This window comes from Lathyrus oleraceus, chromosome 5, assembly GCF_024323335.1.
Source record: "Lathyrus oleraceus cultivar Zhongwan6 chromosome 5, CAAS_Psat_ZW6_1.0, whole genome shotgun sequence".
Taxonomy (NCBI): domain Eukaryota; kingdom Viridiplantae; phylum Streptophyta; class Magnoliopsida; order Fabales; family Fabaceae; genus Lathyrus; species Lathyrus oleraceus.
Window position 1 is genome coordinate 225,569,447 of NC_066583.1, and position 13,194 is coordinate 225,582,640.

General features: G+C 27.8%; 1 protein-coding gene and 1 pseudogene across 1 annotated transcript; both read right to left on the bottom strand.

The window, feature by feature from the left end:
- Positions 1 to 3,674: 3,674 nt before the first annotated feature.
- On the bottom strand, positions 3,675 to 4,823 carry LOC127079855 (F-box protein At5g49610-like; annotated as a pseudogene).
- Positions 4,824 to 8,563: 3,740 nt separating this feature from the next.
- On the bottom strand, positions 8,564 to 9,739 carry LOC127088111 (F-box protein At5g49610-like). Its single transcript, XM_051029022.1, has one exon. It carries the CDS (start codon positions 9,737 to 9,739, stop codon positions 8,573 to 8,575), a length of 1,167 nt encoding a protein of 388 aa, XP_050884979.1. The 3' UTR covers positions 8,564 to 8,572.
- Positions 9,740 to 13,194: the final 3,455 nt, after the last annotated feature.

Below are 13,194 nucleotides of genomic sequence, written 5' to 3' on the forward strand. Positions count from 1 at the left end.
GTTTAACCATTATTAATAATAATAATAATAATAATAATAATAATAATAATAATAATAATAATAATAATAATAATGTGGCCGAGGAGTAAAATGGTGGAAACAAAAAGTGTTTGGGTGGATGGAAAGTGGGTGGTAATGTAGCAGAGCTAAATGATTTTGATAAGCTTCTTAGTGAGGATGATTTCAAAGGGGTTGTGGAGGAATCTCTCCCTCAAAGAGAGTTTGTTAAGACAAAAATCGTGGGTGAATTGGCTAAAAGAAGCGGATTGTAATTCTAGATTCTTCCACAATGTGATGAAAGAGAGATATGGGAAGAACTTTGTTTCTTTTGTGAGCACGGAAAATGGCAGAAAGGAAAAAGTGAAAGATATTAAATTTGAAGTTAGATGATATTTTGAAAATAATTTCCATGAGTTCAAGTGTTTATTTGTAGAAGATAGTTTGGCTTTAGAAGAAACCTTCACAGAGGTGGAAATTAAGGTAGCTATTTGGTGTTGTAATGGTGACAAGAGCCCATGGTCGGATGGGTTCAATTTCAGTTTTCTTCAGAATTGTTGAGACATGGTTAAGAAGGATGTTGTTTGCTTTGTTAAAGACTTCCATTTAAATCCCAGGTGAATTAAGGTCAAAACTGTAACACCTTAAATTTTGATTAAAAATTTTAATCATATTATTTCGTATTTTCTTTAATCAATTAGTGTTTTGTGTGTTTTTAATTAAATATGAATAGTGATTGTATGTGTATGTAGGGTTTTGGTGCGGGTGTAGTGAGAGTATTGGTGGGGTGTTAGGAGGACTAGAAAAACTAAAATGTTAAATAATTAGATTTGTAATTATTTTGATTTATTAATTAAAATAAAATAGAAAATGATGAATTTTTGGTGGAATAATAGAAAATTAGAGAATGTAGGGAGAGTGGTGAAAATTGTAATAAAGGTCGGGCTTTAATGCAATTTTAAGAAATTAAATAATTAGATTATAATATATAGAAGTTAGTAGAGTTTTGGGAAAAAGAAGAGTAAGTTTGGTGGGAAGAGGTAAGAGAAGGGTTGAAGAGGAGAGAAGAATCTTAAGCAAAATCTGAATTTTTCAAGCAATCTAAGGTTAGGGGAGGAGGAAAATTACTCTTAATATTGTGTTGATTTGTGTAGATTGCATGATTGGATAGAGGGAAATCCTTAATTCCATTAGGTTTTTCATAAATTTTTATATTTTGATGAATGAATGATGAACATGAATTAGATTATGTAATAGTATGATTATATGTTGGGTTATGTGATTTTCGTGCACTATTTTACCATGAGAATTATGTGTTCTTGTTAATGAAATCGGTATGAAAGTGTGTTCATATGTGTATTGTGATTTCATTAATAAAGTATGTCAAATCCATTATTAAATGAGTGAATTGCTTGTTAGTTGATAGATAAATGATGTATTAGTGTAGATTGCGTGATAGGGTAGAGGGAAATCCTTAATCCCATTAGATTTTTCATGAATTTTTCCATTTAGATGAATGAATGATGAACATGAATTGGATTCTATAATACTATGATTATATGTTGGGTTATGTGATTTTCGTGCACTATTTTACCATGAGAATTATGTGTTCTTGTTGATGAAATCGGTATGAAATTGTGTTCATATGTGTATTATGATTTCACGAATAAAGTATGTCAAATCCATTATTAAATGAGTGAATTGCCTATTAGTTGATAGATAAATGATGTATTGTTGTTAGATAATGATTTTTCCGATTCTTGCTATTCAATTTAGGGTTTGGGAAGTGAAACTTGGAGTTATGAATTGAACTACGATGATAAAAACGTAAATAATGTTTCTACTTCAGGGTGACGAGAATCACCTTAATGACGCCCTGACCGTCATGGCTTTGGAGGCACTGACGAGCGTCAACTGCTTAACGGGTAGACCACATGGTCCCTAGGCATAACTGTATCGGATGGTCGTCATAGTGATGACATGTAAGGTGACGTGTGCGGTGACGAGCGTCACCTGGGTGACGGGTGACCCAATTTTTAATGTTGTGTTATGATTAGGCTACTGTTTGACCACTGTTTTGGAGATAATTCGTGTTGTGTATGATTGATTGTCGAATAAATCAATTATTATGACGTTGTGCATAATTTGGTGATTGTATGGTGATAATTTGGTGATATTGCATGTTATGGTGATTCATTAATCATGGTGTACAAAATTCGGTCCATTTTGGTGTGCTTTGCTTTGATGGTGAGGATTCAGGAGCGAGCTGGTTTCAGATGAGAATCGGTGAAGCGTTATTTATGATGATATTGGCGAATTGGTGTGATTTGGTCTTATGGTGGGGATTTAGGAGCGAGATGGACTTGTGTTGTCCATAATAATTTCGCTGTGATGAGCCTATGTAAAGGCGAGTAAGTGATGTTAGGTGTTTACATTATTTCATGTTTTATATAACCTGTGTTACAAATCAAGTTTATGTTGTGTTTGAGTGACGCCCTATACGTGTAGTTGTTTTATATTCATGTTATTTCACATTTCGGGATTTAGGGTGTTACAATAACAACATTTTTTTTACCTTGATTCCTAAATAAAATAAACCTCAAGCTAAGTACAAAATGATTTACCTTGTAACATGCTTTTAGATGATCTTAGCAAAAGTCTTGGCTAGTAGATTGAAGAGGTTGATTGGTAAGATTATTTCCGCCCATCAGTCTGTTTTAGTGTCGGGAAGAAGTATTTTTGATGGGGTTTTGGAGATTTATGATATTTTAGATTTTTCTATAAGAGCAAAGTAGGATTATTATGAAAATAGATTTTGAAATAGCTTATGAATGTGTTAGTTGGAGTTATCCAAGATATCTATTGGATAGGTTGATGTTTGGGGGGAGAAATGGAAGAATCGGATAAAGGATATGTTTTCAATAGTGTTAGTTTTAGTCAACGGTAGCGCGACTAAGGATTTTTCTACGAGAAAGGACCTTCGCCAAGAGGATCTATTGTCTCCTTTCCTCTTTGTTCTTGTTATGGAGGTATTAACTTGCCTCACCAAAAGAACAGTTTTGTTGCAATTATTCAAAGGTTTCACTGTGAACGAAGACATTGCTTTTATGCATCATTAATCACTAAAGAACCTCACTTAATGCATGTGTGATTCACATTAATCTTTCCAAGGAAAATTAAAAGTCATTGAACCACAGTTTACAACTTCCATTCTTGTCTTGTTATGTGTTATCATTAACTGTCCTTTATGAGTGCTCTGAAGTTGTATGATTCCTGAGAATATTTGTGCTATGTCCATCTTGCAACACGATATGTGATGATGCAAAGTCCACTATCACTAGCAAACTAGAACTTTGAAGCGGCATTCTAGATATATGAAAAACACATTTACTGCCCTAGCTTGATGGGAATTTTTTATAGGGAATCTGCTGAGACTTTGATGTCTTGGATTATTAGCCGGAGATAGGACGAAACATAAATATTTGTTACTAGGTTCACTCATAGATTCTCTATTAGTGATGCTTCTAAAATTAATAACTATAATAAATTCAAACACAGTAGCTATATATAATTTATTCAAAATTAATAACTAAAGCCTTGAATTATACTAAATGAAATATAAATATTACAATTTCTCAAAATTCTAATAATCTATTAAACTTGGCAGCTTACATCTCCTAGCAAGGCATTATTCGAACATCAGTTCCACACGAACGAAGAGTGTTTGAGTATCCACAACGGTGTGAGCCTATTTCTTCTGTCATCATAAATGTTTCTCCATCCAAACCACAACTATAAATCTTTTGTTCAGTAGAAAAAACTAAAACATCGCCATTCATGACAGTAAATCCGGTAACATTAGCATCTTTCTCTTCTAACCTCAATGTATTCACTCTCACCTTCAAAATCTTTTGCCATAAACATGATTTGTAATCTTTTAAAAACCAAATAGTGAAAACATACCTTTTTGATTTCACTAAGCAAATAAAACGCTTGGAACTTATCACTTTGCCCCAATTAAATATGTCCATGTTACACTCTGCGTGAAAAAACTTTTATAGCTTCCCTTGGCAACTTAATAATAGTTGAAGTTCCTTTCACAAAATCAAAAGCCATTATGTATGGCTTATAAAAAGTACTCAATCTCGTAAAGTAATTAGAGCAATCTGAAATGAAATGAAGTGCTCCATTGTGAAACACCGACATTTCAAATTTCATATTTCTACCACCACATAAAAAAAGTTGTTTTCCATGGTTCTCCACACACCTTCTCTTCCATGATAAATATTGCATACATAACTAGTTGGTGACCAATCCGGTGCGTTTTCAAAATGAAATATCAAATAGTCATCTGAAGAGTCATCAGAGCAATTTAACATGAGATTTATGTTAGAAAACCTGTGATTTTTTCTAAGTGGCTCCGGACTAGGAATAAAAAAGAAAGACTTTGTAACTGGATTGCAAATAAACAATTCAACAGGATCATCATTAATAGTATAACAAAGAAGCAAACCATTACTAGAAGCTACAACAGTAGCTGAATTAGATAGAAGTGTCAGGATATTGTTAGGAACACAAGAAGATTGTTGCTCTTTAGGTAAATGGTGCAACTCGATCCTTTTTTGATACCTTTGACTTATTTGGTCATGTTGGAGGAAGAAACATGTATCACTCTTCACTAACATATTACAAAACTGTTTTGTTTTGAAATGAGATTCTTCTTGAAATTTGGAGAATGAACTACAAGTTAACTTAAATTTAAATATGGTTTTTGCAGGTAACCAAGAAAATATCTCATAAGCAACGTCTTCTTGAGACACTTCCATTTTAAATAAGAATACAAAAATTGAAGGATGAAAAATTGATGAAGATTAGAAAGAATGGAAAAAGAGCACAGAGGACAAACAAACGAATATAAGATGTGTATGATAGTAAGAGTGATGTTAATTGGCATATATATAATAGTGAAGATATCAAGAGAAGTACGAGTAACTTGGGGCCAAAGATTTGGTTGTTTATATTCAAAAGGGTTAGTGGTAACAAACTTATAAATATGAAAATGCAAGGTGAGACATTCAAATAAATGTTAAAACATGAAAGATGACTTCAAAATTAGAATCAATTTTTATGGTTTTTTGATTTTTTTTTCTTAGATGAGCCGTTGTTCCTTTGTTTTATTTTAATGGATTTTTGAGTTTTTAATTTGTATATGAGAATGGATTCGTCGTCAGAGAATAATATCTGAAGGTTATTGTTTCTAATAATAAAAAGTATGTACACATGATTGAATATAATATAATTAATAATTGAATACCTATATTTATTATTTATAATTTAATAAAAATATGAAGAATATTATTTTGATTATAAATAAAATAAATAAAATTAATTATAAAGATGAATAAAATGATGTATAAAATGATCTTTTTTATATTGATAGTTTTCTATGTTATATATATATATTTTAAATTGATATGAATATTTATAATAATAATAATAATAAATAAGTAAACCATGTATATTGATTATTAATTATAAATTATAATGCAGTAAGAATCTAATGATAGGTTAATTGTCATAAATTTAATTATGATTGTCATAATAATAAATGAATATCATTTCTAAATTATACCATTAGAATCCAATTAATTATTAAGAATGATAAAATTTAATTATTCAACTATTTAATAGATAAGTAAATATTCATATCAAGACATTTTAAACTGTATGAATTATGAGTTATAAAGAACTTTAAACCATTATAAAATTTTATTAATATATTCACCAAAATGGATAACTCAATTACATTTATTCCTCTTCAATTTAGTTCTCAAATGAAATTGATAATTTTTTATTATTATTATGAAATAAATAGTTGTAAATTTAATGTAATTTTATTGTTTAATAATAAAAATTAAAATTAATTACAAATGGATAGTCAAAAGTATAATGAAATAAAATTCAATTAGTTTTTAAATTTTCACTAATAATGTTAATAATAAAAAATTTAAATATTATTTATTATATTCATTATTGCATTTAATTGGGAACAACTCTAAATATAATTTAGGTTAAATTATCTAACATTCAGTTTTTTTAAAATATGTACACATGATTGAATATAATATAATTAATAATTGAATACCTATATTTATTATTTATAATTTAATAAAAATATAAAGAATATTATTTTGATTATAAATAAAATAAATATAATTAATTATAAAGATGAATAAAATGATGTATAAAATGATCTTTTTTATATTGATAGTTTTCTATGTTATATATATATTTTTTAAATTGATATGAATATTTATAATAATAATAATAATAATAATATATATAAGTAAACCATGTATATTGATTATTAATTATAAATTATAATGCAGTAAGAATCTAATGAATGGTTAATTGTCATAAATTTAATTATGATTGTCATAATAATAAATGAATATCATTTCTAAATTATACAATTAGAATCCAATTAATTATTAAGAATGATAAAATTTAATTATTCAACTATTTAATAGATAAGTAAATATTCATATCAAGACATTTTAAACGGTATGAATTATGAGTTATAAAGAACTTTAAACCATTATAAAATTTTATTATTATATTCACCAAAATGGGTAACTCAATTACATTCATTCCTCTTCAATTTAGTTCTCAAATGAAATTGATAATTTTTTATTATCATTATGAAATAAATAGTTGTAAATTTAATGTAATTTTATTGTTTAATAATAAAAATTAAAATTAATTACAAATGGATAGTCAAAAGTATAATGAAATAAAATTCAATTAGTTTTTAAATTTTCACTAATAATGTTAATAATAAAAAATTTAAATATTATTTATTATATTTATTATTGCATTTAATTGGGAACAACTCTAAATATAATTTAGGTTAAATTATCTAACATTCAGTTTTTTTTAATAGCGACATTAAGTTTTATGACATTAATATTTTGAATAACTTTTTACGTTGATTCATGACTGTTTTGTCTTAGGTATAATTGTCCTTCTTCTGGTATTAGTGGTAAATAAACTTTATTTTTATATAGAATAAAATTAAGATTTTTTATTAAAGAATAAAATTTATATTTTGTTGATTCAAATTAAATATTGATAGATCAATTTTAATAAAGATTAATTATGAATAATTTCTAGAGTAATATTTGTTTTTATTGAATATTAATGTTAGTAACTTTTTTTATCCCATGTAATTTTATTAATATTAGAGATAATGATTAATATGTATAATAGATTGTACGTATTTCCTATGCCTCTAATTTTTAAAGGTGTAAACTTTAGTTCTCATAATAATAATAATAATAATAATAATATAAAATGTTTACTTTTCTATTGAATATAATCTAATATGCCTTTATAATCTATATTTATTATTTAGAATTCAAATAAAATTAATCTTATTATTAAAAATTATAAATATAAATAATTATTATCAAGAATAAAATAATATACAAAAATGATATCTTCTATTTATTTTCATTTTGATTTATTTTCATATTGATTGTTTTCTATGTTATATTTAAAAAAGTTATATGAATATTTATAATAATATTAATGTATAAGTAAACACTGTATTTTGGTAATTTTTTATCATGGTCCTTGTGATGTTATTAATATTTGGGATAAAAATATTATATGTTTTATATTTTTTTAAAATTGATTAAAATAAAATAGTATATTTACTATTCATAAAAAAATATTGACCAATAAATAAATAATAAGATTATATATTCCTATAATATTGATAATACAAATTAAGTCAATGTGAACCAATACAAATTTCCCCATAGTTTCACTTCAGTAGAAAAAGTACAGCGTTGTAATCATAGGTCATGGTGATATTCAATCTCCATCATTGGTTTGGTCGGGGCATGAGATAGTAATTTACACCATAGAAATACAATCAGCAAATATACAAATATAACAAATTTCAGTTGACATTGTAAAATAAATTAGTAAAATGAATGCTTAAACTTAGATAAAAAATAATTGGATTTATATACCTGTCATTTTAAATTTGAGTTGGTCGTGTGAGTGAGGTCTTAAAGAATTTCCTTGTACACAAGGAAACTATAGGAAGGGGAAACTCGAACAATAATTAAGGAAATCCAAAATCAATTTCTGCAAGAACAATAATCCAAAATCTATTTGTCAAAAATGGTAGGAAGGAAAAAATTGAACCACTAATGCTAGGAAGTAGAAAATTAAACTGTAATTGGAGAAGGTTATTTGTAACGTGGTATTGGAGAATAAGAAAAGGTGAAAGGGGGTTTTGGAAGAGAAAGAGTCAAAAATTGGGTGTTGGCAAATAGTGGTGTTGGCAAATAGTAGTGTTTTGATTGGTGGTTTAGTAGAAGGTGTACACATAAGCTAATAAGATGATGTGGATTATTTTTGAAAAAGTTAGGGTTAAGTGTCACAAAATAATTTGAAGCATTGGATTTAATATATATAAATAGAAGCCTTGAATAATATCAAATATAAATATTACAATTTCTCAAAACTCTAACAATCTATTAAACTTGGCAGCTTACATCTCCTAGCAAGGCATTGTTTGAACATTAGTCCCACATGGACGAAGAGTGTTTGAGTAGGACATAAAGTAAGGATTAGATCCACAACTGTGTGAGCCTATTTCTTCCGCCATCATAAATGTTTCTCCATCTAAACCACAACTGTAAATTTTTTGTTCCGTAGAAAAAACCAAATCCTTGCCATTCATGATAGTAAATCCGGTAACATGAGCATCTTTCTCTTTTAACCCCAATGCATTCACTCTCACCTTCAAAATCTTTTGCCATAAACATGACTTGTAATCTTTTAAAAACCAAATAGTGAAAACAGACCTTCTTGATTTCACTAAGCAAATAGAACGGTTGGAACTTGTCACTTTGCCCCAATTAAATATGCCCATGTTACACTCCGCGTGAAAACCTTTTATAGCTTCCCTTGGCAACTTAATAATAGTTGAAGTTCCTTTCACAAAATCATAAGCCATTATGTATGGCTTATAAAAAGGACTCAATCTTGTAAAGTAATTAGAGCAATCTGAAATGAAATGAAGTGCTCCATTGTGAAACACCGACATCTCAAATTTCATATTTCTACCACCACATAAAAAGTTGTTTTCCATGGTTCTCCACACACCTTCTTTTCCATGATAAATATTACATACATAACTATTTGGCGACCAATCCAGTGTGTTTTCAAAAAGAAATATCAAGTAATCATCTGAAGAGTCATCAGAGCAATTTAACATGAGATTTATGTTAGAAAACCTGTGATTTTTTCTAAGTGGCTCCGGACTAGGAATAAAAAAGAAAGACTTTGTAACTGGATTGCAAATAAACAATTCAACAGGATCATCATTAATAGTATAACAAAGAAGCAAACCATTACTAGAAGCTACAACAATAGCTGAATTAGATAGAAATGTCAGAATATTGTTAGGAACACAAGAAAATTGTTGCTCTTTAGGTAAATGGTGCAACTCGATCCTTTTTTGATACCTTTGACTTATTTGATCATGTTGGAGGAAGAAACATGTATCACTCTTCACTAACATATTACGAAACTGTTTTGTTTTGAAATGAGATTCTTCTTGAAATTTGGAGAATGAACTACAAGTTAACTTAAATTTAAAAATGGTTTTTGCAGGCAACCAAGAAAATATCTCATAAGCAATGTCTTCTTGAGACCCTTCCATTTTAAATAAGAATACAAAAATTGAAGGATGAAAAATTGATGAAGATTAGAAAGAATGGAAAAAGAGCACAGAGGACAAACAAACGAATATAAGATGTGTATGATAGTAAGAGTGATGTTAATTGGCATATATATAATAGTGAAGATATCAAGAGAAGTACGAGTAACTTGGGGCCAAAGATTTGGTTGTTTATATTCAAAAGGATTAGTGGTAACAAACTTTTAATTCTCCTGATTTATTGATCGAATAATTTTCTTGATTTGTTGGAAAACGTGTGCCAGGGTAATGAATATGATCTGTGGTTTATTTATTTACTTTATATTAATCATTTTTTATTTATAATTAGGTCAATATAATAATAGGAATTAAATTTATATGTTACTAATGTAATTGTTCTATATTTACATTCAATTAAGATTAAGGTGACAAAATCATAGGTATCTTTTTTTTAAATATTATTTGTATATACTAACGGTAAATATAAAAAAGTTAATCAAATATTATAAGTAGAAATATAAAATGTATTGTTGGCTGAAGACTTACCTTACTAATTGATTAAATATTTCTTCATTATTAACTTCTATTTGGACTAGGTTAAATACACTTTTTTTATCAACTAGATATCCTCTATGTTTGATTAAAATTTAAAATACAATGGATGCTAAAATTCTTCTTCAAATTTTTTAATACTTTTCAACATATGAAGCTAAATTTAAATTCTTAGTTTCTAGTCTGTGAGCTATTTTTATGAAAACATTCTTGAATGTATATTAAATGCATAAAACAAAATCCATAAAATTCAAATAATTAAAATTATAAACCCAAATAAAATCCCTTAAAACATTGCTAAATTTGAGTTCTTTACAATCTATATTTTCAATATCAATTTATTTATATTTATATTTTATTTACGTCTATTGTAATATATAATTACTCTAAAACATTTGTTACTTTTGAAATTGTCATTCACTCCTTAGTTTTATATTTAACAAAAAATTTAAATACTTAATTCTAAATTTGGAAAGATTTTTTTCTAAAAAATAAATGAAAATCAATCTTAACCATTATTATTATTATTATTATTATTATTATTATTATTATTATTATTATTATTATTATTATTATTATTATTGTGTTTGCACCTAAATTACTTTAAGTTGTTAGTCAAAAAGCCCAAATTAAAATTAATGAAGGTTAGTTGAATTAGTGAAATTCAAATTCAAGTGGATCGAATCTTTCTCATATATCAAAACTAGTGAAATTCAAATACGAGTAACTAGAATCTTTCTTATATTTTCATTAATTTAGTAGTTCTTAAATAATGCCAATATTCGTCCTTGCATTCATTATAAGAAGTCACAACTGATGGGCAAGTTTCATATCTTTGTAGATGATTCATGATTATTGTGTCAGGTTATATATTCCAAGTTCATCTGAAGGCTAAAGGATTGTGTTGTAGAACTTTCTTACTTTTTTCGATGATAAATTTCCATTAATCTACTTAATTTTTTTACACAAAAAAAATGCTAAGCAATAAAATATTCATCTTACAATATTATCAAAACTAAAGATGAACTTGGAATAGTGATGGTAGTGACTTTGAAGGTTATAGTTTATCATTTGATGATAGTAAGGATTAAAAGATTTTTAGGTTGGATGATGGTTTTGATAAGCAAGGCAAGATTGATGGAAAAAGAGGGAGGTCAAAAATATGGCTAGGAAGTCTAAGCATACTCCAAGAAAACTAGCATTTGATGTTGATAACATAGACTCATCTAGTGGTGTAGATCATGAGATAGAAACTAACTATTGTAGTGATGAGTTTGGTAGCAACGACCCTAATGCTTTTGATAATGAAAATGAACCAAAGTATCCAAGGTTTAAGATGGATGAGGTGAATAAGAATTACAAGTTTAAGGTTGGACTGGAATTTGGATCACTTGAAGAATTTAAAGAAGCCATTACTGCATGGTCAGTATTGAATGGGAAAAAAATGTTTATGTCATGTGCAGGAAAAACAAAAACAAAAAAGTTTGTAGCACTGATGTTGGACCTGCAACTCAAGAAAATCCACAAGAAATGGAATCTCACTTTGATAATGATCATAAATTTGAAATGCTTGCAGCAAATCTTATAGTAGCCTTTGAGGCAACACAACCTCTGTCAAATGTCAATGATGTTACATCTGAAGTACTTAAAATGCACCTAATCCTATTGGCCAAAGCACACTTGTTCTCAATGCTCAAACAACTGAACCTGCTATAACTAAATCCCAAACTAATTATATTTTGTTTGCACCAACTATTCCAATTATTGAACCTGTTGCTGAGGCACTTAGCCCAAAACCGAGGAGAAGTCATAGAATAAGGAAGTGATAGCCAATACATATTTTCTATTTTATGGTATTTTTATCGAAACCTTTATGATGTATTGTGATGCATGTATTTATCATGTATTTTGAGACGTTTATGGCCAAGACATATTTATGTTTTATGATATATTTTAATACCTTTATGGCCAAGACGTGTTTCTATTTTATCATGTATTTTAATGCCTATATTTCAAGACCTTTATGCCATTATGGCTTTATGTGTTTCTTAGATTGTGGCTTTATTTAATTTGGCCAAGACCTTTAAGAATATATGTAATGCATTATCAGTTTGTGCAATTTTTTTTTCTATTGACAATATTCAAATGCATTATAAGTCATTCATAAACATGGATGAAATATATCAAATAGCTAGGGACGACTATCAAAACCACATAACATATAGGGACAACTATCAAAAACACATAAACCTAAAGGGACTAAAATAAAAAAACTCATAAACATATAGTGATGAAAATTGTCATATATTCAAAATTTCATTCATTAATAAAGGGTTACAGACACAGTTCACTATAATCACAACCATTTATTGTAGACAATGAACAAACACCTAGACAAAATCAACATCATCTTATACAAATTGGATTTTTTCCTTTCGTTTTTCAACTTCATCTTCATCTTTTATTTTCTCCTAGCCTCAAGGTCCTTAATAATACAACCTGGATCATTCATAACCTTTGAGCAATTGCAACCACTTAAACGTATGGATACAATAGATATGTTACGTTCAAGTTCATCATTCCATATGAACAACTTGCAACTAGACATAACTCCTAAATTTTGACATTTCCAATATCTCCTTTTAGGTTTTTGAGTTGAATTTGAAACGAACATCTTCATAGATTTATTGCAACCAAATACCGGGATTTGAGACGTGATTATGTTACCAACGGAGGATCTAGCCATGGGATAATGTGAAGATGAAAAAGAAAACAACAACACAGAACGGACTACTAGAGGGGAAGAAGAAGATACAATATTTGTAATTTATGTTATGCTCCCTCCTTCTATATACTATCCAATACATATTCCACGTGATTTTATTGATAATTAACATAAAATTAAA

Bases quoted from the DNA above. Each gene is read 5' to 3' on its own strand.
- LOC127088111 (XM_051029022.1), bottom strand. From the start codon at position 9,739: ATGGAAGGGTCTCAAGAAGACATTGCTTATGAGATATTTTCTTGGTTG.